The sequence below is a fragment of the Oryctolagus cuniculus genome, chromosome 11 (assembly GCF_964237555.1).
Source record: "Oryctolagus cuniculus chromosome 11, mOryCun1.1, whole genome shotgun sequence".
NCBI lineage: Eukaryota > Metazoa > Chordata > Mammalia > Lagomorpha > Leporidae > Oryctolagus > Oryctolagus cuniculus.
Window position 1 is genome coordinate 30,766,924 of NC_091442.1, and position 26,488 is coordinate 30,793,411.

At 45.3% G+C, this 26,488-nt stretch overlaps 2 protein-coding genes across 5 annotated transcripts in view; both read left to right on the top strand.

Moving 5' to 3' along the window:
- Positions 1-5,844, top strand: part of SHLD1 (shieldin complex subunit 1) — a 116,227-nt gene extending 110,383 nt beyond the window's left edge. For all 3 annotated transcript variants that reach the window (XR_011379985.1, XR_011379986.1, XM_008256284.4), the window contains one exon: positions 4,819-5,844. Coding sequence is in view for 1 of the 3 variants with exons in the window: in XM_008256284.4 (XP_008254506.1) it covers positions 4,819-5,261 (443 nt within the window). In the remaining 2 variants the exon portion in view is untranslated. The remainder of the gene's footprint in view (positions 1-4,818) is intronic.
- The window catches only part of CHGB (chromogranin B), a 55,108-nt gene continuing 33,438 nt past the window's right edge, over positions 4,819-26,488 (top strand). Inside the window, exons 1-2 of one of the 2 annotated variants that reach the window (XM_070052064.1) lie at positions 4,819-7,141; positions 7,929-7,994. The gene's annotated coding sequence lies outside the window, so the exon portion shown is untranslated. The remainder of the gene's footprint in view (positions 7,142-7,928; positions 7,995-26,488) is intronic. The other variant, XM_070052062.1, reaches the window with a different exon arrangement.

Below are 26,488 nucleotides of genomic sequence, written 5' to 3' on the forward strand. Positions count from 1 at the left end.
AGTTTATGAAAAATGGAATTAAAAAATAAAATAGGAGCAGGCGTTGTGGTATAGCAGTTAAGTTGCCACTTGGGACACCCGCATCCTATATGGGAGTTCCTGGGATCAAGTCCCGCCTCTGTTTTCAATCCAGCTTCCTGATGATGTGCACTCTGGGAGGCAGCAGATGATGACTCAAGTAGGTAGGTCCCTGCAACCCACATGGAAAACTTGGGTTGAGTTTGGGCTCCTGGCTTTAGCCTGGCCCAGCCCCAGCTGTTGTGGGCATTTGGGGAATGAATCAGTGAATCTGAATGGAAGATTTCTTTCTCTCTCTCTCTCCCTCTCTCTCTCTGCCTTTCAAATAAAAATAAATAGACTTTGAAAATAATGCATATTTTCCATGAGCTTTTTCAAGAGTGCTAGTATGCCACCTCTTTTTAGGTAGGGTCCAGGTAGCTCAGGTAAGGGACTGGTCTTCAGCATCCCTCTGTTGCAGCAACACGTGATGAGTTGCCTTAATGTCCGCTTTCTCTAAATGTGAACTTCTCTAAATGTGAATACCTGTCCATGTGTGAGCCTTGTGTGTCTCTCAGGAACATGTCTACATGCTTTGCAGATGTGCTAGTGTTTTGGCTTATCTATTTCTCTGATCCTTATATTACCATAGACATTTCCAGAAAAGAGAGCATTTAGTAAAACCCTTGTTTTAAAGGTAAGAAAGCTGAAAGCCAGAAAGGTCGTGTGAAATCACGGTGACATATCCAGCAGAAAAGCAAAACTAGTGCCCAAGTCAAAATTCCGCCTCTTCTTCTAAAGCTCCACCCACTCCGTCAGGTACCATCCATCATTAGAAAGAATGAGTGTTTTTATTGTAGCTACTAATTGGGTTAGCTGGAACAGCAAATTGTCAAACATACTGATTTATAAAAGCTTGTATCAGAGCACAAAAAGGAAAATGTAATATTTAGATTTAAAGACTAAAATCAACCTAAATGTCCATTAACTGATATGACTAGATACAGAAGATAAGGTATAAATATTACTTAGCTATAGAAAAGAATAAAATCCTGACATTTGCAACAAAATGGATGGAACCAGAGATCATTATGCTAAGTGAAATAAACCTGACCTAGGAAGACAAATGTCACATGTTTTCTCTTATTTGAGGAAGATAATATCTATAGAGAGTATAAATATTGTGTGAATATCACTTAATTCAGTATATAGTTATAAATACTGCTTCACTGAATCATACCATATACATGACGACATGCCCTTCTTTTCCCGTGTTGTGATCATTATCATGAATCCTCACTTTGTGATATTAATATCTGTTTTAAAGAAAAAATAGGGAGCAGGGGCCGGCACTGTGGTGCAGCAGGTCAACACCCTGGCCTGAAGTGCTGGCATCCCATATGGGTGCCGGTTTGAGACCCAGCTGCTCCACTTCTGATCCAGCTCTCTGCTATGGCTTGGGAAAGCAGTAGAAGATGGCCCAAGTCCTTGGACCTCTGCACTGCATGGGAGACCCAGAGGAAGCTCTTGGCTTCTGGCTTTGGATGGGTGCAACTCCGGTTGTTGTGGCCAATTGAGGAGTGAACCATTGGATGAAAGACCTCTCCTCTCTCTCTCTTTCTCTCTCTCTCTCTGCCTCTCCTCTCCTCTCTCTGTGTAACTATGACTTTCAAATAAATAAATAAATCTTTAAAAAAAAAAGTAGGGGATGGCACTGTGGCATAGTGGGTAAAGCCTCCACCTGCAATGTTGGCATCCCATATAGGTGCCAGTTCGAGACCCAGTTGCTCCACTTCCGATCTCTATCCCTGCTAATGTGCCTGAGAGGGCAGCGGAAGATGGTCCAAATCCTTGGGCCCCGGCACCCATGTGGGAGATCAGGAAGAAGTTCCTGGCTTCTGACTTTGGCCTGGCCCAGCCCTGGCTGTTCTGGCCATTTGAGGAGTGAAGCAGCAGATGGAAAATCTCTCTCCCTCTCTCTGTCTCTTCCTCTCCCTATGTAACTTTGACTTTCAAATAAATAAATCTTTTTTAAAGTTTTATAGAGATGTAATATCTATATAAGAAGAGAATGTAGCAAAATGTTAAATTAAATTTTTAAGTTTATTTATTTAAGAGGCAGAGAGAGATAAACAGTCAGTCACAGTCAGAGCTTCCTTCCACTGGTTCACTCCCCAAGTGACCCTGACAGCTGAGGCTGGGCCAGGTTGTAGCTAGGAGCCAGGAACTCAATCCAGGTCTCCTCTGCAGGTGGCAGAGCCCACCAGTGGCTGGAGTCATCACCACTCCTTCCTGGGTACGCATTAGCAGGAAGCTGGAGTAAGGAGCCAGGGGCAAGAACTGAACCCAGGTGCTCTGACTGGGATGTGGGCATCTGAACCACGAAGCGAAATGTCTGCTTCTCAAGTGTAAATTTGTAGCTATAGAAGAAATTCCGCAAGTTAGGTGGTTCAGAGTAATTATTTATAAAAATGTTTCCTTGGACACTCTGCTCAGAAAGTCCTGACTATCAAAAGACTTAAGAGATTCCTTCTGTTAGGAATTAGGGTGCCCTGAGAGGTTCACAAAGGCAGACGAGGGATGAGCATTGGGTGTCAGCTCTGGTTCCTTCACTGTCTGTCATAAGTCACTTAGTTTGTTATTCCCCCTTTAAGAAAATGCAACGATGAGGATTTTCATCTAGTCCAGGGCAGACATGGTGGCACAGTGGGTTAAGCTGCTGCTTGAGATGCGGGCATCCCAAATTGGAGTGCCTGGTTTGATTCCCGGCTACTCTACTTGCAGTCTAGCTCCCTGCTAATGTGTCTGTGTCTGCCTTTTTAAGTTTTTGTGTTTTTCTTTGTGTACAAAAACTAATGTGTCTGGTAAAGCAGATGATGGCTCAGGTAGTTGAGTTCCTGCACCCTTGTGGGAGGCCCTGATGGAGTTCTTGGCTTCTGGCTTCTGGCTGGTCCAGCCCTGACTGTTGCCAGCCATTTGAGGAGCAAACCAGCAAACAGAAGATCCTTCTCTCTTTCTCTGTCACGCTCCCTTTCAAATAAAAAATAATCTTTTTTTTTTTTTAACAAGGAAATAGTCTATAGGACCATTGTTGGGAGTCAAGAAAGAAAATGTTTGAACTGTAAATGTTATTTAAATTACCTGTTTGTTGTTCCATGGACCCCTTTGGCATCAGATGAAGCCTGCTGACCCTTTCTCAGAATAAAATTTAAAAATGCATAGAGCAAATATGCATAGGATATTCTATTCCCAAGAAAAATACTGAAATGTAATTACTAATATTTTAAAAATAAGTATGTGATATTGTAATAAATATATGCTTTTTAATTAATGCTTAAATAAGAAGTTCTAGTATCAGGACTAATAACTATGGTAAGTTCAGAATAGAGTGTCTTAGTCTGCTCTGTCATGACAAAATATTGTAGATGGGGTGGCTTAACCAACAGAAATTTGTTTTCCTGCAATTTTGGAGTCTAGAAGTCCAAGATCAACTCTTTTCCTGGCTTGCAGATGGCTGCCTTCTCTCTGTTTTCACCTGTTTTCCTTGATGTTTGTACATAGGTCTCTCTCCCTTGTCTTATAAGGTCACCAATCTTATTGGTGTAGGATCCCACCCTTGTGATCTCATTAATGTGATTAGCTCCTTAAGGCTCTCTTTCCAGATACAGTCCTTTGGGGGTTAGGGCTTCAACACATGGGTTTTGTCTTTGTCACATACATGATAATATGGTATAAACAGAGCTGTTGTCTACTGGTGACAGAGTTACAGGCACAGTTGCTAATGTAGCTAGTTTGTTGTCTGCATTCATCACTGAGGAAAAAGGTAGAGGTAAGAGAAAAGAAAGGTTTGACTTTTTCCCATCCAAGTTCACAGCCACTCTGGATTTCTATAGAGGGACCCCTGGTGAAAGACCCCTGATGCATGCAAGTAAGATGGTCTTGTTGGGAACAGATTCTGGAGTCAGCTGACTCTGTGTATTGCTAGGTCCCCTGTGTGTTGAAATGAAAAGAGTCATCATCTGTTTTTGGCTTGTTTTCTTTTCTCTCTCTCTCTCTCTCTCTTTTTTTTTTTTTTTTTTTTGACAGGCAGAGATAGTGAGAGAGAGAGACAGAGACAGAGAGAAAGGTCTTCCTTTTCCGTTGTTCACCCCCCAAATGGCTGTTATGGCTGGTGCACGGCGGCCGGTGCACCGCGCCAATCCAAAGCCAGCAGCCATGTACTTCTTCCTGGTCTCCCGTGCAAGTGCAGGGCCCAAGCACTTGGGCCATCCTCCACTGCCTTCCCAGGCCACAGCAGAGAGCTGGACTGGAAGAGGAGCAACCGGGACAGAATCCTGTGCCCCAACCGGGACTAGAACCCGGGGTGCCGGCACCACAGGCGGAGGATTAGCCTAGTGAGCCACGGGGCCGGCCTCTTTTTTCTCTTTTTAAGATTTATTTATTTGAAAGGGAATTAGAGAATTAGAGAGACAGAGAGATTGAGAGAGAGAAACCTTCCATTTGCTGGTTCACTTCCCCAAATAACTGCAAGGGCTGGCTTGGCCTGGACCAGGTGGAAGCCAGGAGTCTGGAACTTCTGCCAGGTCTCCCATGTGGGTGTCAGGGATTCATGGACTTGGGCCATCTTCCACGGCTTTTCCAGGTGCATTAGCAGGGAGCTGGATCTGAAGTGGAGTACCTGGGACTTGAACCAGCTCTCATATGGGGTAACAGTCTCACGAGTGGCAGCTTAACCCACTGGGCCACAGCGCTGGCCCCGTGGCTTATTTTCCGATGTTTTTGATTATGTGTTCAACTATTGGAATGTGTTTTGTCTTGCAGAGACTGATAACCTAAATACTGAACCAAAGGACTCCTGGACCTCTGAGAACTTCTGGCTCAATTCTTCTGTGAAGCGTCAATCAGAAACTGAGGAAGAAGATGATGGACTTCGGAAATCCTTGGATACATTCTATGAAGCCTTTGGCTGTCTGCAGCCAGCCTCTGGGAATCCCCTCTCTGCACGGGTCTGCCAGTGCCTGTCTGAGAAAATCACTGAACTGAGGGGCCAGGAGAGCCGAGAGTATGCCCTCCGCAGTTTCCAGATGGCCCGGGTTGTCCTCAGCCGGGATGGCTGCTCCGTCTTACAGAGACATGCCAGGGACACCCACTTCTACCCGCTGGGAGATAGAAGTGCGTCTCTGGAGGATGAAAAGCCAATCCCAGGACTTTCAAAAGATATCATTCATTTCCTCTTGCAGCAGAACGTATTGAAAGAGCCGTAGCTGGTGCCTGGAGAGCGGTGCTGTGGCCAGTGCTCCTGCTGGCCCCAGATCCCCCCAGGTGAATCGCCAGTTCTGTGTGCCCAGCTTCCTGCTAAGTGCTTTCAAGGCTGGCACCAGAGAGCTGATCCTGAAGTCAGCCATCCCACAGGGAGAGCCAGCACGGCCTGTGCGTTCTGTATCCCTGTGGCCACCTCACCTCCAAGTCCATCCGTCTACCCTCCTTGGCCAAAGCCGCTGACTGACTTGATTCGTTGTCCTAAACCAGGAAGGTGGGATTCCTGTTCTAGCATTCCCTCCTCTTTGGATCAAAGCTGGAACCTCATGGGAAACCACTGCTGTGCTTAGCGTATCCCTCTCCCCTTCCTCGCTCTCCCATTCACTTGCTAGTGTCCCCAGGAGCCTTTCCTGAACCAATCTCAAGTCTGTTTCTGGGAGGAGCCAGCCTAAGAGAGCAGGCTGCTGTGAGATGTGCCAAGCTCTCTGCTGAATCAAGTATAAGAATCATCCCAAGTTGTAAACAGAGACCATGTGATTGGGAACATATGTCCTAAAAAAAATATAAAGATTTAAATACAGTCCCCAGAAGTATGTCACACCTTAATCAGCCTGTGGCCTCCTCTCCAAAACCAGAATTCTGTTTTTAATACCAACTGAATGTGGAGGGAACATTTGGACCACCTAAAATAACTGCTAAAATTCAGAAGTTGTCTTAAAAAAAAAGAAGAAGAAGAAGTCTGTCTCCATCAGATTGCAAATGTGAAAGGCATGAAGAAAACAAATGTGCGCCACTCACCGAAGCAGGGACAAACACACCTCTGACCCACTAGGCTGATGCCACGCAGCTGTGTCAGTCTGTGGCTGGAGACTAAGGAACCTTTTGCCCAGGTTGGGTCCTCCTTCCTCTTGGTATTTTTGTCTTCTTCCTGCTGCCAGAACCCTCTGCCACTCTCTGAATGGTTGGCTTCTTATGCCTGCTCTGCCCTGGTCTCCAGCATCCTGTGCTCTGTTGGCAAATGCTTGCCCAAAACAGAGCCTCACTGCCGCCCACCCCTCTCCCCAGGCCTGAGCTCTGCCTTGCCAGGGAGGCTTTAAATAGCTGGTGCAGACCTGACCTGCAGATGCTCTGCTCTGCAGGTCTTGTCCTGGACCCCTGAGCGAGACTCTGTTGGTAGAATTACATCACCTGGCAGCAGGCTCTCTGAGACTGTCATTGGAACCCTTGTACTAATCCCTGCCTCAACAGTTCTTCAAATAAATTATATGGACAGAAAGGGTTATATGGTTTGGGGGAAACAGCAGAAGCTGGCAACTCTGTGCAATTAGACTTTGAGAAAATCAAAGTGAATTTAACGGGAAAAAGATTCCAAAAGCTTTTCAGAAAGTGGATTATGCAAATAGGTCACGCTAAAAGTGTACGTTTTTAAAAATTCTGTAATAAAAAAATACCGTTTTTTATTTGTGTTTGAAAGGTAGAGAGAAAAAGACAGATACAGACAGAAGAGAGAAAGCTTCCATCCACTTGTTTACTTCCCAAATGTCCTTAACTGCCAGGGCTGGCCCTGGACTGAAGCCAGGAGCCAAGAATTCTGTCTGGGTCTCTCACATGGGTGATAGGGACCCAACCATTAGAAGCATCATCTGCTACCTCCAAGGAAGCTGGATTGGAGGTGGAGGAACCAGGACTCAAACCAGGCACCCCAATATGAAGTGTGGGCATCCCAAGCTGAGACTTAACTGCTGGGCCAAGCTCCTGCCCTGAAAAATGGACATTGAGAGTGAGTGCGCCATCCCACGAAGGTCCTGTGGGCACCCCTGCATGGAGAGAGAAGCCACTTAAAGTTAGGAATGACACTCAGACTTCAGCTCCGCAACGATCAGAGGTAAGAAACAGGGCTCCGGGCTGAAGTGCAGCGGCCCTGCTAGAAGGAAGCCTAACTGGTAGGAAATGAAAAGGACAGGTTTTTGAAGGGTTTGGAAGACAGTATTCCAGGTCTTCCCCTGTATTTTCTCTCTGGGCTTCTCCTACTTATGGCCCCCCAATAATCTTGAAACCAGTAGGACTGATGATCAAAACCCTGCAGGTTAACTCTAAAGGCTGCCAGTGTTATTGTTTTTTAATGTGAAGCATATTAATAGATGTCCTTGAAGAATGCTGTAGTTTTTGTATTATTCAGTCACTGAAATATTTGCAATCAGTCTCCATGGCTACCAATAGCAGGAAACTGGGTTATTTTCTGCTGTTTTCAAGGGACCAAAAGAATGCAGGCTGTTTGAATCTCCCACGGTGGGAAGCAGCAGCTTCTATTTTGCAGTGGGATTTTGGTGTTGGAAATCTTGTAGCCCTCTTTAATATCCACGCAGGAGGAGCTCAGCACAGTGAGAGCAGTGCATTGAGAGGTCTAAAAGCCACAGTCACCTTAGGGTAAAAAGAGTGTGGTGTGTGTTTCCTTGCATCTGAGTAAGTGTCTGTGACAGGTCGGTACAAGATATTTGATTCCCTGCGATCTTGCTGCTTAATTTGATCTCCGTGAGGTTAGAATTACATTTTCCATTTATCTCTGTGAACCTTTAATAAAGACTAAGAGATAAAGGTCCTGAGGCTCTGGCCTTCAGCATTATTGTCTGATTCTACCCGAACGTGAATTCACCAACCTCTTATCACCCCAGGAGCATTCTGCCTGGCTCGCGATAGCATCTGTGGCCTTTTTCAGACCTGCCGTGATCTCTGGGAGGGTAAGTTTATTTGCAGAAACATCAGAGCTCTAAAGAAGGGAGCAGCTGTCCATAAATACTATAATGGCAAATGAATAGAAAAATGAACAAAGAGTACGAATTGGTATTTCATAGAAGAAATGCACATGGTCGATAAATATGAACAGCTGCTCGGCCTGTCGTAAAGAAATGGAGTGTTTAAAAAGTCTCACTATTTTAAAATGTACATGGTTGGCAAAGAATTGAAAAGTTCAATCCTATCTCATGTCAACAAAGATATGGGGACATGGAAGTATGTAATTACCTTTGTAATTAAATAATGAGAAGTCTTCAGAAAATTCATGGAAAATGCATATTATGGAAAAGCTATGCACAGCTTTAAAGTTTTATTTTGCCCTAAAATAAACTCATCTTTGAATTCCATTTTCCACAAACTTTTTTGAAGCACCCTCATAAACAGCTGAAAAATTAGGAATACAGTGTTGATCTCATCACCGTCCACCCATGCTTCTCATTGCCCACATGAGACCTTCTTAGGCAGCATATTATAAGGTGGAATCATTGAGTGCTTACTCAATGTCAGCCGTGAAACATCAGTAGTGGACCCATCAAGCAGATAAGTGAGCCAAAGCAGAGTGCTGATAGGAGTAGAGGTGGTGCCAGAACTCATACTTAACTCCCTGGTCCAGGATTCTGTCCATCTTCCCACCTCACCATTCCATTTGCAGCTCCTGTCTGGAAGATTCCTTCCTGAGAAAGGCCTTTCTTTTTTCTTTTTTAAGATTTTATTTATTTGAGAGGTAGAGTTACAGACAGTGAAAGCGAGAGACAGAGAGAAAGGTCTTCCTTCCGTTGGTTCACTCCCCAAATGGGCTGAGCTGCGCCTATCCGAAGCCAGGAGCCAGGTGCTTCTTCCTGGTCTCCCTTGCGGGTGCAGAGGCCCAAGGACTTGAGCCATCTTCTACTGCTTTCCCAGGCCATAGCAGAGAGCTGGATTGGGAGAGGAGCCGCTGGGACTTGAACTGGCACCCATATGGGATGCTGGCGCCGCAGGCAGATGGTTAACCTTCTGTGCCATGGCGCCGGCCCTTAAAAGGCCGTTCTAGACTCCCCCTCACCTTCCCTTCACCTCCCACCAGTACCAAGAGGCACTCCCTTCTGCGTACTCCCATAGCACCGTTATCTTCACCCTGACAGCTTATTGCTCCACACAGGTGGGTTCCTGTAGTGCGTGGTTTGTGTCTCCATGCGTCTCCCATCCCACCCTCACCAGTGGAATGTGAGCTGTGTCCTGTTCACCCACGACTGGCACACCGAGTCTGGAAAATGTCGATACTCGGACATTTACAGATTTTCCAGCAAGATATAGGAGGATGTCCTTATTTTTAAGAGATGTATACCAGAGGATTCAGAGGTAAAAATGTCTTAGTGTCCATAATTTAAAATATTTCATCAGAAGCAAAATGAAGCAGACATATGCTAAAGTTTTGTTTGCATATTGGTTTGTATATACACAAATAAAAGACACACCAGCTTGGTTTGGGCTGCATTGGGACTCAGAATCTACTTGTTCTTTTTCATCTCTCCTTTCCCATTCTCCTGGTCAGTTCCCAGTGTGTGGCTCTATCAGACTGTACTTTCTTCTCTTGGGGAAAATTGCCTTCCCTATCTCTCTGAGAACTCCGTGTTCATGAGCAAGTTCACATTCAGGGAAAGAACACGTTACTGAGATCTGAATGGCAGCCCCTTTGGGATGATGATTCTTCCTAGCAAATTTGCCTGTGGACCAGCGCCAGGCCTGTTTGCTTGTTTAAAACCATCTGGCTTTGTCCTCTCATTGCTTTGTTCTGAAATCCCTGAGAGCTGTGCATCAGAGCCAGTGGTTTTACCAGCAGCGGCGCTGAGAGCTCTCCACACCCCCCCTGTAGTGCAGCCTTCCTGACTGCTGTCTCAGTGGGCGGTGGATTCAGGGGAGACACAAGAGTTAGCATCCCTGCCCAATGTTATTGTCTTCTCCACTTCCTTCAGCATCTGCAGCTTAATGCTGGATGCCTTGAGCACACTTTATTAGTTCATGAGCTAGTAATTCATGTGTATTCAGACCATGAAAGTTTCCCCAGTGCTTTGGCAAGCACACCCTTGTGTTCCTGATTGATGTTGGCTGCATTGATTCCAGAAGGTGGGACCCTTTGGAGGTCAGGTGTGCAGCTGTCAATGCTCTGGTTAGAGTCCCTGACAACTAGAGTGCAGTCATGCCTAATGCTGCCCCAATTTTCACACCTCCCCCCACAGCCCTGTACCCTCCCTCAGTCCTCTCTGTCAGTTTTCTCTTCCTTTTTTTTTAAAATCATATATGAGAGAATCTTTAAAAGGTTTATAGGAAATACACATGATGATGAATGCATAGATTTCAATCTTTTTTCAACAAAATAAATTTGTCTTTTAATTCTGTTTCTATGAACTTTTTGAAGTACACTTGTATTTCCAGGTCCTTTTTATCTGTATTTTATTTTTAAAATGTGATTTTATTTATTTTAGAGGCAGAGTTGCTGAGAGATAGGGAGAGGCAGAGAGAGAGAGAGAGAGAGAGAGAGAGAGAGAGAGAGAGATCATCCATCTACTGATTCACTCTCCAAATAGCCACACCAGCCAGGACTGGGCCAGGCCAAAGCCAGGAGCTTCATCAAGGTCTCCCACATGGGTACAGGAGCCCAAGCACTTAGGCTATTCTCTGCTGCTTTCCCAGGTGCATTAACAGGAAGCTGAATCAGAAGTAGAGCAGCCAAGCCTTGAACCAGTGCCCATAGGCAGATAGGGGCTTAAGCTGCTGCCTAATTGCACTAGCCCTCTTTTATCTTTAGAAAAAAATGCATATAGATACACACAGTGAACCAAGAAGAAATTTATTTCATCATAGTTAGTTTTTTTTCATCATGAGTTAAAATTTTTATTTATTTTATTTTATTTGAAAGGTAGAAGGGAGAGAGATTGAGAGCGAGAGGAGTCTTCCATCTGCTGATTCATTCCCAAATGTCTGCAACAGCCAGGTTTGGGTCAGGCCGAAGCCGGGAGCTCCATCAAGGGCTCCCACCTGGGTGGCAGGGATCCAAGTACTTGAGCCATCATCCGCTGTCTTCCAGGATGTGCATTAGTAGAAGGCTGGATGGCAAGTGGAGGCGCCTGGATTCGAACCAGGCTCTCCATGATGGAGTGTGGGCATCCCAAGCAGCATCTTAACGGCTGTGCCAAATGCCTGCCCTAATCATAATTCACTTCTGTCCAGCTCTTCCTCTTCTCTTTGCACTCATCTTCTGGACCCAGAAAATAGCTCAGACACAAGATGCTGGAGCTGGGAGACAGAGAAAACCTAGGTTTGAGATGTGGCTCTCCCACTGCGCAGCCTCAGGCAAATCACCCAACCTCTCTGGTCCTGCAAACACTAGATAACTATGTCTCAGAGTCTTTCAGAGGCCCTCATGTATTAATGACTGTTCAGTGTATGTGTATGGGAAATGTGTCTGAAATGCCTTCTAACTTACAGGGTACAGTGACACTGATGGTGGCCTTACTTGTCCCAAGTTCACTAGAAAGCAAATTCATATTCAAATTCCTAAAGAAATTAGAAAAAGAAAAATAAGATAAATCCAAACTAACCCAAAAGTAGGAAATAAGAGCTGAAATCAACCAAACTGAGAACAACAAAAATATGCAGAAAATTAAACTAAAAGTCAATTTTTCCCAAAAAATCAATTAAATTAATAAACCGTATGAATCATCAGTATCTGTACACAAATTTATGGTTACTTCAAAACTGCCTAGAACCAAGTGTGCACAAATGATTACAAGTACAAATGGAGAAATCTGAAGAGGATCTGTCCATATCAATGGCAACAGATTGGCTGTGATACCACAGTGCAGTTTTGCATAATAATATCATTAAGGGAAATGATTAAAAATTAACAGGATCTTTATTATTTTTTTAAGATTTATTTATTTATTTGAAAGGCAGAGTTATAGAGAGGCGGAGAGAGAGATCTTCCATCTGCTGGTTCACTCCCCAAATGGCTGCAACAGCTGGAGCTGGGCCAATCTGAAGCCAGGAGCCAGGAGCTTCCTCCAGGTCTCCCACATGTCTTCAGGGGCCCAAGGATTTGGGTCATAGCAGTGGATTGGATCAGAAGTGGAGCAGCCGGGTCTGGAACTGGCACCCAAATGGGATGCTGGCACTGCTGGGGCGGCTTTACCTTCTATGCCACGGCACCGGCCCCTTTATTATTTCTTTTTTTTTTTTTTTCAAGATTTATTTATTTCCTTGTAAGTCAGAGTTACACAGAGAAAGGAAGGAGAGGCAGAGAGGGAGAGAGAGGTCCTCCATCTGCTGGTTCACTCCCCAGTTGGCTGCAATGGCCGGAGCTGTGCTGATCTGAAGCCAGAAGCCAGGAGCTTCTTCCGGGTCTCCCACATGGGTGCAGGGACCCAAGGACTTGGACCATCCTCCACTGCTTTCCCAGGCCACAGCAGAGAGCTGGATCGGAAGTGGAGTCTAACTGGCGCCCACATAGGATGCCAGCACTGCAGGTGGCACTTTTACCCGCCATGCCACTGTGCCAGCCACCCCCCCTCATAATTTCTTACAAATGCACATTACTGTACAGGTATCTCAAAGTAAAAAGCTTAGTTAAGGGGCTGGTGCTGTGGGGTAGTGGATAAAGCCTCTGCCTGCAGCACTGGCATCCCATATGGACACAGTTCGAGCCCTGGCTGCTCTACTTCCCTGCCGATGCTCCTGGGAAGGTGGTGGAAGATGGCCCAAGTGCTTGGGCCCCTGCACTGGCGTGGGAGATTCAGAAGAAGCTCCAGGCTTCCATCTTCAGATCAGCCCAGCTCCGGCTGTTGCAGCCATTTGGGGAGTGAACCAGCGGGTGGAAGACCTCTGTCTCTCTTTCTCTGCCTCTGTCTCTCTAACTCTACCTTTCAAATAAATAAAATCTTTAAAAAAAAAAAAAAAAAAGCTTAGTTAAAAATGTTGAGAGTCAAGAACTCGGGCAGGCTCATAGGAGCACTTCTGTCACCTGGCAAACAAGCCGCTGCGGAAGGCCCTCAGGTGGCTTCACCAGCGTATCTGGCAGTGGGGGCAGCTGGGGCATCTCATGGAGGCAGAGTTCCTAGGTCATGTTCCACTGCACAAGCACTCTGTAGCCTCCGCGTGCATCCCATCTGCCGATGCCCCATTGGCCAGAGCACGTCACATGGCTAGGCTCCAAGTTGTGGTGAGAAGGGACCTCGCAAGGTCATGAACGTGAAGAGCCATGATTCACCAGGGGCTGTTTATGAAATGATCTACACAAAGGGGAAGATTGATGGCTCAACTGTAGCTCTTCATGGACACCCATCATTTTCATCTGCCTAAGTTGTCTCAAAGTTTGTATTTATTTATTTGAGAGACAGAGAAAGGGATATGGGCAGACATGGAGAATGCTCCTGTCCACGGGTTCCCTCTCCAAATGTCCCTGGCAGCCAAGGCTAGCCCAGGGCTGAAGCTGGGAGTTGGGAACTCATGAGTGGCAGGGACCCAAGGACTGGAGTCATCATTGCTGACTCTCAGGATCTGCATTGACAAGAAGCTGGAATTGGAGCCGGAACTCAGATCCATGCACTCTGATGTGGAATGTGGGCATCTTAACCACTAGGCTAAATGCTCTCACCTGCCCAAATATTGTCATAGTTAGCTATTTCCCAGCTTCTTCTGCTATGCTGCAGACATGTTAGTTGGGTTCCAACACCAAGACACAAGTTTGAGCCTCAGATGTGACCTATGAAGAAATAGGCAAGGCGTGGCGCATCCATGTTGTTGAGACTGGGGTTAGGAAAGATGGCAGTAGTTTCTAGGTGTGGCTTAGGTGGTGTAGTTCTTGGCTTGGTCAGGGTTCGGGGTGCTGTTTCCTGACCAGAGCTGAGGAAGTCTGGCGCAGGAGTCAGGGGCAGCTGTACCTTGTTATTCCAATTCTGTAGTCTGACTTCTAGAGTTATTGCTGGAATCCCAAATTTAATAGCTTAACCCTCTAGCTTTTTTAACATTTGGTACATTTCTGGCCAGTCCTTTTCTGCTTAAACTAGCTAGAGTGGATTCTGTGGTTTGTGGCTGGTACTGCTGATGGATAAAATCTTTTTTTGAATAATCAGCCATGTGGCCATCTTGCCTATTCAAAAATAAAAACAAAATGTAATTTAAAGATAAATAATGTAAGAGGCTATGATCCCACTCTTCTGTTGCCTGCCTTGCCCTCTCCATCTTCCTGTCCTGTTCTCTCTGCCTTCCCCTCTTCTTCTCTCCTAATCTGTCAGTGTCTGAAGTACCTCTTCTTCCTCAGTGACTTCAACGTCTCATGCATAGTCTTGTGCCTGGTCAGTCCAATAGGAAGCCACCATTGTTTGGTCAGAATCGCCAGGAACCAGCAATTTCATAGGTTTCCGCATCACAGTGCCCTTCTTTTGAATTGGATCCCTCTCAAAACTTCATATATCGGGGCTGGCCTGAAGCGCCAGCATCCCATATGGGCACCGGTTCTAGTCCCGGCTGCTCCACTTCCAATCCAGCTCTCTGCTATGGCCTGGGAAAGCAGTAGAAGATGGCCCAAGTCCTTGGGCCCCTGTACCCGTGTAGGAGACCTGGAAGAAGCTCCTGACTCCTGGCTTTGGATTGGCGCAGCTCCGGCCATTGTGGCCAATTGGGGAGTGAACCATCAGATGGAAGACCTCTCTCTCTCTGCCTTTCCTCTCTCTGTGTAACTCTGACTTTCAAATAAATAAATAAATAAATCTGTAAAACAAACAAACAAACAAACAAAACCTTCATCTATCTTTCAGCTTTCAGGTCTTTACCAAGTTCCTCTCCCCCAACAGGACATCCTACACGTACACGTCCTTGAGGTCTTAAACAAAATGTGTTAAAAAAAAAATTTTATCCTCCTTCCCATGGGCTAACATTCTCATATGATGTCTCTAATCCATGGATGACATTAACATTGTCTGAGTCATTCAGCCTGAAAGTGTGGATCCATCATGATTTTCACTTTTAAATATCTCACTGTCTATGGCATGGAGTGGTGCTTTAGAGATAATTGGCAGAGCCAGACTGCCAGGGCAGGGGAGTGGGACGTGGGATTTGACCCTGCTGTTTATTAGTGTATGGCTTTGGGCTCATTCCTTATCCTTACAGTCCCTCAGTTTCCTCATCTGTAAAGCTGGAATGATGGTAGTACCTGATTCAGGAGATGCAAAAGAGTTCACAGTTGTACAGTGTTCAGAACATCATCTGGCACAGGGTGGCGTTTTTTTTTCCCCCCTCTTAAAAAAAATAGAACTCCTAAGGAGGGTGTCTGGTGCAGTGGCTGGGCTGCCTGCCACTTGATATGCCAGCATCCCATATCAGAGTGCCTGTGTTGGGGTTTCGGCTCTGCTCGCCATTCCAGCTTCCTGCTAATGCAGACCCTGGGAGAGAGCAGGCAATGGCTCAAGTACTTGATTCTCCGCCACCCATGTGAGAGCCCCAGATTGAGTTCTTGGCCCCTGGCTTTGGCCCTCTCTGGCCCTTGCTCTTGGCAGGGATTTGGGAGAAGTAGACCCCCAAATAAGAGATCTCTGTCTATCTCTTGGTCTGTCTCTGTCTTTCTGCCTTTCAAATAGATGGATATAAATTCTAAAACAAAACCCAGAATCCTACATCTGCCTTTTCTTTCTCTTCCTGCTTCAGGTTGTCATCTCTTATTTAAGGCCCTCTTCAAGCTTCTCCTGCCACCAGTTCTGTCCCTTCTAGTCTCTCTCACACAAATTACTAAGGTGATCCATCCCATCCACTCCTCCACCCCCACGAACCTCCCAAACTCCTCAACACCTACAGGAAGAAGCATAACCGCAGGTGCAAGCTGATGTAACCCAAGCGTTGTGCCCTCTCTACAATCCTCCCACCTGGCCCCTCAAAAACGTTCCACTCCTTGCCTAGTCCCCATAGGTTCCCTGACTACTCATGGATACTTTGAATCCTGCATAGCATGACCACCCTTTCACTGTTAGTGTGTGCACATCTTCTTTCCCTGGAAAAAAAGGAAGTTCCTGAAGGCCAGGAAGCTTACCCAACCCAGGCTAGACCCAAGCCAGTTCAGGGCAAATACTCATATGTCATGGGTTGGTTCTGTTTTCACATCTCCAGGTTTGGCCTCCTGGAAGAGCCAGCTTGGCAGCTCCTTTCTCTTTCCTACAAGTAAAACCACAAAATTTTATAGCCAAGAGCAAGTGGCCAGAGTGGGAGGTGGGCCTGTCTCTTCTGAAAGACATCCCCACAGCTGCAGGCGTCGGAGGCAGCAGCACGGCCGTTCAGACGTCCAGCGAGACTCATCTCACTCATATGGACCTCATTTCCACTTCTGCAAAATGAGGGCATTAGCAAAGCCACAAATCCCCCTCAGGCCCAAATATGCTGTGACAAATCTCCAAGAGGGTGGATTCAGGAAACTGACTTCTGAATTGATTGAACCATGTGGAGTTGTTGCATGGAACATTAATCTGCTGTTCATAACAATTCATTTCCTGAGTTTAGCCTATCAGCCAAAGCTGATTAAGCACCATTCACTCAGTAGCACCCTGGGTTTAGTGCAAAGCAGACACAGATGGGGTAACCCTCAGGACCCATGGCCTCAAGGAATTATTCCATAATCAGAGTTTATTGTATAATAAAGGTGCATCATGCTTATGATCCAGCATATTGCTTTCTGTTTACCTAAGACTTCTTTCGTGAAATAAAGTTTTACTTTAATCATAACATATAATCTCTAGGTAAGCTGTGTCTTCTCTGAGTTAATTCTATGTTATTTTATTTGAAACACACACATGTGCTCTGTAAAATGTATGGGGCAGGTATTTCATGCAGTGACTTAGATGCCACTTGGGATGCCCACATCCCATACTGGAGTGCCTGCTTTGTGTCCTGATTCCTTAGTTCCAATCCAACTTCCTGCTGATGTGTACCCTGGGAGGCTGCAGGTGATGGTTCAAGTGCTTGGGTCTCTGTCACCCAAATGGGAGACTTGGATTGGGTTCTGGGCTCTTGGCTTCGATATCCCCTACCCTTGGATCTTGTAGCCATTTGAGAAATGAACCAGAAGATGGAAGACCTCTCTCTGCCTTCTAGATAAAATGAATAAGAAAAAAAAAGCAGGAGCCAGAGCTGTGGCCTAGTAGGCCCCAAAAGAAACCTTTTATTTAAGAAATACAGGCTTCATGATTTCATAAGCACAACTTTAGGAATATAGTCGTTCTTCCCACCATACCCACTCTCCCACCCCTCCTCCTCCTCCCTCTCCCATTCCCAGTCCCGTTCTCCAGTAAGATCCATTTTCAATTAACTTTATACACATTAGACCAACTCTATACTAAGAGTTCAACAATTTACACAGTAAAAAGCCAAACCAAACCAAAACAAAAAACCTATTCCTCAACAGTCAAGACAAGGGCTATTCAAAGTCACTGCATCTTGAAGTTAATTTTGAAGGAATACCTTGACAGTAGGGACTCCATTTCAGAGCACCCAAAACTCCATCTTGAGAAAGCACCCCCCACTGTGAGATTCTGGCCTGAAACTATGATCTAAAACTCAGACAATAGCAGTACTAATACACTAACAGTATTCATGCAATAATAATACACTGGATCCCACTTGGCAGAGCATAGAAACTCCCTAGCATGATCACTCAAGCTTAAAACAGATAGGCTGCACCTAATGTTAAGATTATAATTTGTTGTCAAGATTGCAACTGATGCTAGTTTCGCATAGGCCTTAGGGCAGCTTGACCCTAGTAACCACATATTCTGCCTCCCCTCCTTGTGGTTTTTGCCTTTATAAACCCTGTTGCTTTGAGCTTCGGGGTTGAGAGTTCTTTGGGACATGAACCCATTCTTGGCCTTCAGCAATAAAGAGCTCTAAAATTTATCAGTGTATGGCGCTCCTTTGTCAGCGCTCCCTCAGGCACAATTTCACTTTTTTTTTTTCTTTTAGAAACTTAATTAACTTTAACAAAGCACCCAAGAATAATACATCTTTTGGGAGCACTTAGACATAGTTATAATACAACTCTTTGAGGATAGAAGTCCTGCATGGGAAGTTAGTACACAGTGACTTTTTTTTTTAAGATTCATTTATTTACTTGAAAGTCAGAATTACACAGAGAGAGAAGGAGAGGCAGAGAGAGAGAGGTCTTCTATCCATTGGTTCACTCCCCAGATGGCCACAATGACTGGAGCTGCGCCGATCTGAAGCCAGGAGCCAGGAGCCTCTTCCAGGTCTCCTACATGGGTGCAGGAGCCCAAGAACTTGGGTCATTCTCCACTGCCCTCCCAAGCCATTAGCAGAGAGCTGGATTGGAAGTGGAGCATCCAGGACTTGAACCGGCACCCATATGGGATGCCGGCATCCCATATGGCTTCATCCGCTATGCCACAGCACTGGCCCCAGTGACTCTTGTTAATTTAACAATTATCACTCTATGTATGATGAAAGTTAACACCTGAGGCTCTTGAGATGAGCTGCCTAGGCTATGGAAGCCTTTGGAATCCACAAGCTCTGTCAGTATTTAGCAAGGCCATAAGCGAAGTACAAGTTCTCTCCTCCTTTCAGAGAAAAGTACCTCCTTCTTTGATGACCACTTCTTTCCACTGGGATCTCACTCACCGAGATCCTTCATGTAGGACTTTTTTTTTTTTTCCTCAGTGTCTTGGCTTTCCATGCCTTTTCAGCCAGACCAGAATGCCTTAAGGGCTGATTCTGAGGTCAGAGTGCTGTTTAAAACGATCATCATGCTATGAGTCTGCTGTGTGGACTAGCATCATACAACTTTAGAACAGAAAAATAACTGTATTTATTAAGAAGTCAAACCCCTTGAAGGGAAAGAGACAAAGGCTCCCACAGCTATCCAAATGCCCCCTGGATAAGAGTCCAGGTCTCTGACCTCCCAAGGATACTGTATACTATGGGATATCAGTTTCTGAGCCAGTCAGGGTTCTGGGTTGCACACAAAAGAAGAGGCTCTGGCTGACTTATTTAAAGATTTTATTTTATATTTATTTGAAAGTCAGAGTTACACAGAGAGAGAAGGAGAGGCAGAAAGAGTGAGAGTTCTCCTATCCTCTGGTTCACTCCCCAATTGGCCACAATGGCCAGAGCTGCACCAATCCGAAGCAAGGAGCCAGGAGCTTCTTCCAGGTCTCTCACATAGGTACAGGGGCCCAAGGACTTGGGCCATCTTCTACTGCTTTCCCAGGCCATAGCAGAGAGCTGGATCGGAAGTGGAACAGCCAGGTCTTGAACTGGCACCCATATGAGATGCTGGCACTGAAGGCGGTGGCTTTTACCCACTATGCCACAGTGCCAGCCCCTTTGGCTGACTTTAGTAGAGGGATAGTGAATGGCTAGCAGAATGGATCAGAATGATGGATAACCAGGTTCTGAAAAGAGGCAGGATGTGAGTGAGGCTGAGCAGTAGGAACACAGCCTAGGTCATGCTTCAGGGACAGTATGGTTAGGATTTCTCCAATTCTGGCCCTGCTGCCATTCTGGCCATTGGCCATGAGCCAGGAGTCAGATGCCACTGCAGTTATGAAATTCTAAACCATTCTTGAGTCTAAATTAAAAGTCTTGGATGGGAGCACTGGATTTACTGTGGGACTATTTTTTGTTTTTGTTTTTTAATATGGTATTGCCTTAAGCTAATGTTTGGTGTACTTTGTATAGCTTTTTATTTTTTCAATTTTTAATTTTTTAAAAAAGATTTATTTATTTGAAAAGCAGAGTTACAGAGGCAGAGAGAGAGAGAGAGAGAGAGGGGGGTCTTCCATCTACTGGTTTACTCCTCAAATGGCCACAATGGACGGAGCTGGGCCAATCTGAAGGCAGGAGCCTGGAGTTCTTCTGGGTCCTAAGTGGATGCTGGGGCTGAAGCACTTGGGCCATCTTCCACTGCTTTCCCAGGTACATCTTCTGGGAGCTGGATTGGAAGTGGAGCAGCCAGGACTCAAACTGGCACCCATATGGATGTCAGTACTGGAGGCAGTGGCTTTACCTGCTGTGCCACAGTACTGGCCCCTTAGTTGAGCTTTCTATTTTGAGATACCCATACAATCATGTGCATTTGTAAGAGATAATAGAGATCCTGTCAATCCTTAACCATTTTCTTTAATGATATTATGCAAAACTGCAGTGTAATATCACAGCCAGTCTGTTGCCATTGATACAGACAGATCCTCTTCAGATTTCTCCTTTTGTACTTTACTTATTTGTGCACACTTAGTTCTATGCAATTTTGTCATATGGTATGCCAGCACTGCAGGGGGCGTCTTTACCGACTACACCATGGTGCAGGCCCCAGGACTGTTCTTTAGTGGCCAGGAACCAGGGAAGGGTATCTGGTTCAGCTCCTTTCTATGAGGGATGTTGTGTTTTGAACATGTTTTGGCTCCAGAATTCATACAGAGCTTTAAAGCCACAAGTCAGATGGTACTAAGGGATGAGAAACTTAGTCCAATTATGTTATTTATAAGGTGAGCCTAATGGGCAGTCTTCTCATGAGAGGGTTGGTTATAAAAGCCAAATTGGACTCTCTCTTTCTCTCTTTCTCTTTCTCTCTCTCTCCTTCTCTCTCTCTCCCTTCTTCATCCTGGGCTCTCTACATGATCCTTCCTCCACATACACCCTACTATACCCATCCACTGCCTTATTCAGAAGCTAAACTAATGAGTCTAACAAATCTTGGGTGAATTTCCAAAAATGTGACTTGAAATAATCCTCTTTCCTTCACAAGTAGTTTGTCTCAAGTATTTCATTGTACTAATGAAAATCTGGGTAATTATTACTTCAAAATGTTCACAGGAAATGTGCATTATCTTCTAATTCAATTGTTTCATGAACTTTTTAAAGCCCTCTTGTGTAGCATTGAATGGAACCTGCTTGCCATTATGACCAACATCACAAAGGGAAGGGTATTGGGATGTAAAGTAAGACCAGATAAGGACAAATGATTACTCCACCTCCCCTCTTGAACTTCTGCTAGCATATGAACATAGCCTACAGTAATTATTTTATTTTCACAAAATATGGAGGCATTTCCTATCAGCACCCAGGAGGGATTACATCCCCAAAGAAACATTAATTTTCTAAGTGCTAAGTTTGTAAGGGCTTTAACCTCATGGAAGGGGAAACAGTTTCATCTTGTGTGTTCTAGTTCATCAATGGTCACCTGGTCTGATTTCTGGAAGAAAACCACAGACCAGTCTGTCCACTTGACTTTTCTCAGATGTTCAATGTGAGCACATTAGTCTCCCTCCAGAGGCATTAAAACTTCTTCTGCAAGGTGCAAGTTCCCATTAGTGATTAAATTTGCACTTGAAGATATTCCATGCTGCTATGCATCAGAGGGGGGCAGAGACGAACCAGAATATAGGAGATTTGTTGAGAGCTAGGATTCTGCCACTGTTCTTTCAGCCTATTTCGGATGACTCTCAAATTCCATAATGGGAGGTGCTGTTGTATGGTTAAGTAACATGAGGCCAGAGCTGACACTGACAGCTGTTCCCAGAGGTGTGCAGTTTCTTTGTTACCAGGAAAAGATGTCCTTGAACTTTTTGGGCTGAGGTAAGAATGTTTGGCAGACCCCATCTTCTCTGCCAGCTGACTGTCCTAAGGGATTACAAGATGGAAATGAATGAGCCAGAAGGGCCTTTAGAGTATTTGTCCTTGGTGTAGGTTCTTCTCAGAAGTGCAAGACATTTGAGTAGGACAGTGGGGACCTGAGATAGGCAGGGGCAAGGAGCCAATACGAGGTGCAAATTATCAATCACGTTACCACCATGGGCAGCTGGATATTAATCCTCCAGGAAACTCTGAAAGCCAGCTTGGAAAGCTGCTCAAGGAGCGAGGGAGCTAGCATGATTAAACACCAGTTCCCATCTGTCTCTGGTTGAAGGCTGCACCTGGGATGGCACCCATTCTCCAGGACATAGCAGGCCTTGGCCATCAGACAAAACCTTCAGGCAAAGAAGCCGACTCTGGCAGTTGAAAGTGAGACTAGTGTGCACAAAATGCTAAGGACTGGGCACCCGCAGCATCTGCTACCCTGTGTTCATCCTCATACTTGTGGACACACTTTCGGTTGCACACCCACTGAAAGCCCAGCATAAATCTTCCCAGAATCAGGAGGTGCAGACATATCCTCTGCCATCCCCCTACACCAAATTTTTTTATTCCACTATTTACTGCTTAGTAATGCTTCACTCAAATTACAGGATCACTGCGACATGGAGTCTTCTTTCAGCCCTGCCCAGTAACTCATTAGCAGCCATGGATTTTTTTTTTTTTTTTACAAAGATACATTTATTTTAGAAAGGTAGAAAGACAGAGATGGGGGTGAGGCAGAGAAAGAGAGAGTGATCTTCCATCTGCTGTTCACTTTCCAAAGGGCCATAACAGACAGGTCTGGGGCCAGGCTGAAGCCAGGAACTCCAGGCTGATCTTCCATGTGGGTGGCAGGGGTCCAAGTATGTGGACCATCTTCTGCTGCCTTCCAAGGCTCACTAGCAGAAATGTTTATCAGAAGCAGAGTAGCAGGGACTCAAGCTGGCACTGAAGTATGGGACGCCAGTGTCCCAACCAGCAACTTAACCCAGTGTGCCACAGTGGCAGACTTTGACCACAGTCCTGGAAGAACTGAATAAATGCTCACTGAGCAGCTCCCACTTCCTGCCATTCAGCAAATGTCCTGGATATATAATCCACAGCCAATGCACTTTTAGTAGATAAATAGGCTTTGATGTTTTTGGAGAGATTTACAATTTGCTGTATATAAAGAGACTTGGGTAAGTAGAGAAGCATGATCTTGAGAGAATAGAATATTTCTCTTTTCTGGGGAAAGAGGTTGGATTCCTTCTGGACTATGAATAGCTTTTGCTTAAACTGAGGGTCAGCCAACAATGAGTTGGCAACTTGGCAATGTCTATGAGAGATGCTGGGACATTAGCAAAAGCAGGAACCAGTCACTCAGTTTTGCTTGGCATCTTGCTAAGGATGAACATCCTACTAACATTGACTGGACGGTTGAAAGACCATCTGCGGTTTGCCATATGATCCTAATAAGTTAATAAACAGGTATCTTGAAGTCTGATGTCTTTTTAAAAGTTTTTCATCATTTACTATTTATAAAAATTTAACCTGCATATCAGCCTTTAGTAGAAACATACATCTCAGGATCAAGTGACCTTATGGGGCATTGTGGCACAGTGGGCTAAGCCACAACTTGAAATGCCTGCATCCCATTCTGTAGTGCCAGTTCAAGTCCCACCTGCTCTGCTTCTGATCAAGCTTCCTGCTCCTGTGCTTGGCAAACAGTATAATGAGCTCCTGCTAGTCATGGTGGAGAACCAGATGGAGTTCCTGGCTCCTGGCTTTAGCTTGGCCCAGCCCCAGCTGTTGCAGCCATCCCAGGGAGTGAACCCATGATCAAGTGCAGTCATTTTGGGAGTTTAATCTGCTTGTAAAGCAATAAAAAACATATGTAGAATTTGCTTTGAAATGCATTAACAAACAAGATAGAGAAATGGATAAATGGTGTATACATAGGTAGACTTTGGATGAGCAAGTACAGTAAATGTAAATGATAAAATATATGCATATGTACACAGGTCTTAGTTGCACATTTTTGCCAAGTTTTCTGTATAGTTGAAATAAGTAAATAAAATGCTGGGAAAATATATGTACAATATACTTTGAGTGTATTAAATGTCTATCCTTAAACATTTATTTATAATAGCTTGGAATCTTAATTTGTCATAAATCTTCCTGAAAGCAATCTTTTTTCTTAATAAAGAGCATACTTGAAATATGAAAGATAACTTTTATCAGCCCTTAAGTGGTAGAACTCATTAAACAATCGAGAGCTCGTTAATAGGTGCCTCCAAATTGCTCTTGGAGATACAGATATTTATTAGACATAGTCCCCACCTTCAAAGAATTTAAATTAAAATTGAAAAATGTTTTTATATCTTAAAAGTTAATTTATTTTATTTATTTGAGAAACAGAAAGGGAGAGCTTCCACCTGCCGATTTACTCTCCAAATTGCAGTAGTCAAAACTTGGCCAGACTTAAGCTGGGAGCTGGGAATTTAGGCCAAGTTTCCCATGTGGGTGACAGGAATCCAACTGCTTGAGCCATATTAGGAAGCTGGGACTCAAACCCAGGTAGTCCAGTATGGAATATGAGTGTCCCAAGTGGTGTTTTGACTGTTTTGACTGCTCAGCCAAATGCCTACCTTGAGAAAATTATTTCTCTATATTTATATGTATCTGCGTATCTATCAAGATGTCTCTATCTCTTTTTTTAATTAATTTATTTATTTGAAAGTCAGGCCGGCGCCGCGGCTCACTAGGCTAATCCTCCGCCTAGCGGCGCCGGCACACCGGGTTCTAGTCCCGGTCGGGGCGCCGGATTCTGTCCCGGTTGCCCCTCTTCCAGGCCAGCCCTCTGCTGTGGCCAGGGAGTGCAGTGGAGGATGGCCCAGGTGCTTGGGCCCTGCACCCCATGGGAGACCAGGAAAAGCACCAGGCTCCTGGCTCCTGCCATCGGTTCAGCGCGGTGCGCCGGCCGCAGCGCGCCGGCCGCGGCGGTCATTGGAGGGTGAACCAACGGCAAAGGAAGACCTTTCTCTCTGTCTCTCTCTCTCTCGCTGTCCACTCTGCCTGTCAAAAAAAAAAAAAAAAAAAAAAAAAAAAAAAAAAGAAAGTCAGAGTTACACAGAGAGCGAGGCAGAGAGAGAGACAGAGAGGTCTTCCCTCCAATGGTTCGCTCCCCAAATGGCCACAACCGCCGGAGCTGCACCAATTCAAAGCCAGGAGCCAGGAACTTCTTCCTGGTCTCCCATGTGGGTTCAGGGGCCCAAGGACTTGAGCCATCCTCTACTACTTTCCTAGGCCATAGTAGAGAGCTGGATCGGAAGTGGAGCATGGCCGGCACCGTGGCTCACTAGGCTAATCCTCCGCCTTGCGTCGCCAGCACACCAGGTTCTAGTCCTGGTTGGGGCGCTGGATTCTGTCCCGGTTGTCCCTCTTCCAGCCCAGCTCTCTGCTGTGGCCAGGGAGTGCAGTGGAGGATGGCCCAAGTGCTTGGGCCCTGCACCCCATGGGAGACCAGGAGAAGTACCTGGCTCCTGCCATCGGATCAGCGCGGTGCGCCGGCCACAGCGCGCCGGCCGCGGCGGCCATTGGAGGGTGAACCAATGGCAATGGAAGACCTTTCTCTCTGTCTCTCTCTCTCTCACTGTCCATTCTGCCTGTCAAAAAAAAAAAAAAAAAAAAAAAGGAAGTGGAGCAGCCAGGACTAGAACTAGCGCCCATATGGGATGCCAGCGCTTCAGGCCCTTCAGGCCAGGGCGTTAACCCACTGTGCCACAGCGCCGGCCCCAAGATGTCTATCTCATCACCTATACATTAAGCAATATGAGTATCCTCATCCAAAATGCTTGGACTCAGAAGTATTTGGGGCTTTGGATTTTTTTAGGGGGAAGTAGATTTTGGAATATTTGCATAAACATAATGAGGTATCTTGGGGATGGGGTCCAAGTTTAAACACAGAATTTCTTTTATATTTAATAAATACTTTATTCACATAGCCTGAAGATAATATTTTTAAAATTTGTTCATGAGACAAAGTTTCATGATGTGAAATTTTCCACTTTGAGCATCATGCCAGTGTTTAAAAAGTTTAAGACTTTAGACCACTTGGGATTTGGGACTTTTGGATTCGTGATGTTCAAAATTATGTCAGCACCTACATTTTCCTACTTAAACATAAATTTATTTACATACCCATAATACCTAAATGTAGCATCTACACCTATGATTAGAGCTATGTCATTTATATCCACTCTTTTTTAAAAAAAAGATTATTTATTTAAAAGGCAGAGTTACAGAGAGGCAGAGGCGGGGGTGGGGGGTGGGGGGGTGGGGTCTTCCATCTGCTGGTTCACTCCCCAGATGGCTACAGAAGCTAGGAGTCTAGAGCTTCTTCCAGGTCTCCCACGTAGGTGCAGGGGCCCAAGGATTTGGGCCATCCTCCACTGCTTTCCCAGGCCATGGCAGACTACTAGATCAGAAAAGGAGCAGTCAGCACTTGAACCAGTGCCCATATGGGATGCCGGCACTGCAGATGGCGGCTTTACCCACTACGCCACAGCGCCGGCCCCTATATCCACTCTTACATCATCTTCTACCTCTATATTTACATCTACTTTACATATATCTATGTTGATATTCTTATCTATGGCTCCTTCTTCATCTTCATTGTCTGTATCATCTACATCTGCATGTACATCTACAAGAGTACCTGTGTCAAAATGTACATCTATGACTACATTCTCCTACATCAGTGGTTCTCAACCAGGGCAACTTGGCATCCCAAGAACATTTGGCAGCATCCAGAAGC